Source organism: Primulina tabacum, chromosome 9 (assembly GCF_025594145.1).
Source record: "Primulina tabacum isolate GXHZ01 chromosome 9, ASM2559414v2, whole genome shotgun sequence".
NCBI classification, from domain to species: Eukaryota; Viridiplantae; Streptophyta; class Magnoliopsida; order Lamiales; family Gesneriaceae; genus Primulina; species Primulina tabacum.
Genome location: NC_134558.1, coordinates 28,831,008 through 28,834,361, shown reverse-complemented (window position 1 = coordinate 28,834,361; position 3,354 = coordinate 28,831,008). Strand labels below are relative to the sequence as shown.

The window sequence follows — 3,354 nt, the reverse complement described above, 5'->3', positions numbered from 1 at the left end:
CCCTGATGCGGTGGGTTATAATAACCGTTCCTTTGGCCTCGCCCCTTAGAGGAGTAACATATAGGGGACTGATCAGTAAAAACCATAGAAAATGAGATGATTTTCAGTGCTATATTCGTATTTGTGTTAGTATTTGATTCAACATGCTTAATATTGAAATTTTGATAATTTATTCATATGTATATCCTCGATAATGGTCATGCGCGATCGGCCCCCATTTACTGAGTATTTCTCCAAAATACTCACCCCTTACTTTCCCACCCAGATAAGAATGAGAATCAAATTGAGGATGAGGAGCAAGACTACTTTTGGGGATGGTGATGAAGCAGTCTAATTCGGGACCCGTCGATTATTCTGTCTTATGATTTCAGTATCGTGTATTTACGCTTCCGCATGTTTCTATTTCTTTTGAGTTGTAAAGACAGTTAACTTTTGGGAAATTTATGATAATAAACTGGTTTCGGTTTATGATGTACTACGAGGCTAGTTGTTTTTCGATCGTGTGCTTGTTAAACAACGCCGGTGTCATAACCCGGTCTCGGGGCGTGACATTTAAGTGGTATCAGAGCCGCCAGGTTCATAATCCGGTTGGGGAAGGAAATTGTCAAAAAAAAAAAAAAAAATTTCTGCAGAATTTTATAAATCGGCCAATGCTATCCCCTCCGAAACGGCCCAACGATCAAGACTCCCCACCCTAATCGGGAGCTACAGCGCGAAATCGCGAAATTCTTTCGTTTAGGCCTCCGAAACCTCGATTTTGCCGTTTTAGGAAAGTTTTGTAACTCCTATAACTTTTCGTAGGAAACTCCGAATTCGATTCCGTCAACTGTTCTGGAATCCTCTCGACATGTGCTTCGAATCCATATGTCTATCCCGAAACTTTCCATTTTTGGAAATTTTCGAAAAGTTTTATTTATTTTCCTTTATTTGACTCTATATGACTCTGATATTTTATTCTTGCCTATTTTTGATATTCTGAGCATTTCTTTTTTTCCAGGAAATGGCTCGCATACGTTTAAATGCCCGTAAGAGTGTAGCTTCGATTACTCATAGAGAGACGTTCCAGCTAGACAGTCCCCGACCTCGTCCGCGCGCTCAGTCTCCTATACGTTTAGATGATTTGGCTCTAGCACACCACGATAGGACGGTTAGGAGGCTGAGAGCTAGCAATCTGGAGAGGCTCGTTAATGAAGATAACGGCGAACTGCGAGAGTCATTACAACTGACGAGGGGCCAAACCAAACAAGCTATGGATGAATTGGACCGACGTACCGTAGAATTGGCTGAAGCTCGTCACGCACGGGTAAGAGATAAGGAGAGAATGGAAGAGTCTTGGAAGGTGGTCATGCAATTGTCAGAAAATAACCAAAGGCTATCAAAGGAGATAGACGAAAGGAAGGCAAGAGAAAAGGCACTCATCCAGAAGGATCAAGCAAACTGCGCGCGTGCAAAGAATGAGTTGGACAACGCGATAGGGAAGATTCTGACTCATAGGGAACAGATTGCTGAATTAGAATCGGAGAATCAAGACCTGCAGATGCAGCTGGCAGAGTTTTTAGACCCGGATGTGCCGGAGGAGGATTCCGAGGAGGAAGAAGCCCCACCTGACGTAGCCGTGGGGAATGGAGAGATAGCAGATTAGAATATTTTAGTGAACCATTTTTAGTTTATTTCCGTTGTTGCTATTCCAGTAAATCCCCATTCAGTTGTTTATGTTTATTTGAGAAATCAATAAAAGTTGTTATTTCGATTACTTGTTGGCGTCAATTTATTTTCGCACAAATTATTCAATGAATTCTATCAGTTTGTGCAACAAATATCTTAGAAACTTGTACGCTTGTAGGAGATGGCCGGAAGACCTCCCCGAAACAATCGCAACCCGCGATACGCAAACGTTAACAACCGCAACAACAATGAGGAAGATCCGAATGCTGACGGCAATCCACCTCCCAGAGTGGGCCTGAGCCAAGTAGATTTAATGGCTATAGCCACCATAGTGGCAACAACTATCCAGGGTTTGGGAAACCCCAATGGTAACGGTAATCAGCAGCCACAACCACCACCGGCACAGAATGGGATCAAGTATTATTATGAGTACCTTCGTAAGAACCGTTGCCTAGTGTTCAAGGGAGACGCCGACCCTGAGAGTAGCCAGAGTTGGTTGAAAAGCGTGGAAACCCAACTGCGACTGCTAGAGATACCTGAGGCACTTAAGGTAGAGGTGATAGTGCCATTCCTGGAGGATAAGGCAAGCAAGTGGTGGGAAACCGTCTCACCTACCCTGACAGCCGCCGGAGCAATCACTTGGCAACAATTCAGAGATGTCTTTCTCAAACAGTATTTCTCAGCAGAAGTCAGACTTCAGAAACTGAGCGAGTTTGAGAACTTCTTGCAAACTCTAGACATGTCAGTGGTAGATTACACCTCCCAATTCAATGACCTTGGAACTTATGCCCCGACAATCATGGCAGATGAAGTTCTAAAGATGCACAGATACAAGAAGGGTTTGATCAGCCGTATCCAGTCATCCTTAGCAGTTTACCAACCTACAAGCTTTGCTGATTTAATGGGAGCAGCGATAAGAGCTGAGACGGATATCAAGCGTCGGGAGAACGAGAACAAGAATAAGCGACCTCTTACTGGACAATCATCTCAAGGGAAGCCACCATTCAAGAGACCGAATCAGTCCAGTGGACCCTTCAAAGGTGCTTCGTCCCACCCAACTTACCAAGAACCAAAGATGTGCCCCAAATGTAATAATCGTCATTCTGGAGAATGCCACCGACAGACGGGAGCATGTTTCAATTGTGGGAAATTAGGGCATCGAATTGCTAACTGCCCCGAGCCATTGAAGAGAAGTACCAAGCCTAATGCTGATGCTAACCTCAACAAGCCAAGGGAGAATAAGCCCAACGCTCGTGTGTTTGCAATAACCCAAGAAGAAGCAGATGATGCAAACGATGTCGTGGCAGGTACCATTTTTGTCAATGAAATGCCAACTTATGTGTTATTTGATAGTGGTGCTACTCATTCATTTATATCTAAGAGGTTCACTAAGAACTAGGGCTTACGCCTGAATTACTAGTTGAACCATTTAGAGTAGCGACTCCTACTAGTAAGACAGTTGAAACACATAGAGTGCACCGAAAGTGTAAAATCTGTATCAATGAGCACCTATTCCAAGCAGAATTGATACAACTGAACATGGTGGAGTTCGATATCATCTTAGGAATGGATTGGTTAGCAAGAAACAATGCGATGGTAGATTGCAAGGGAAAGAGTGTTAGGCTCCGAACCCCGAACCAAAAAGAGGTCGTGTATCATGGCAAATCCAAGGAACGGAAGTCACTTTTT

The 3,354-nt window shown here is 43.7% G+C and overlaps 1 protein-coding gene across 1 annotated transcript; it reads left to right on the top strand.

Annotated features, from left to right (window-relative positions):
- The first annotated feature begins 1,846 nt into the window (after window positions 1–1,846).
- LOC142504362 (uncharacterized) lies at window positions 1,847–3,064 on the top strand. The gene has a single exon (XM_075617239.1). It carries the CDS (start codon window positions 1,847–1,849, stop codon window positions 3,062–3,064), a length of 1,218 nt encoding a protein of 405 aa, XP_075473354.1.
- The last annotated feature ends 290 nt before the right edge of the window (window positions 3,065–3,354 follow it).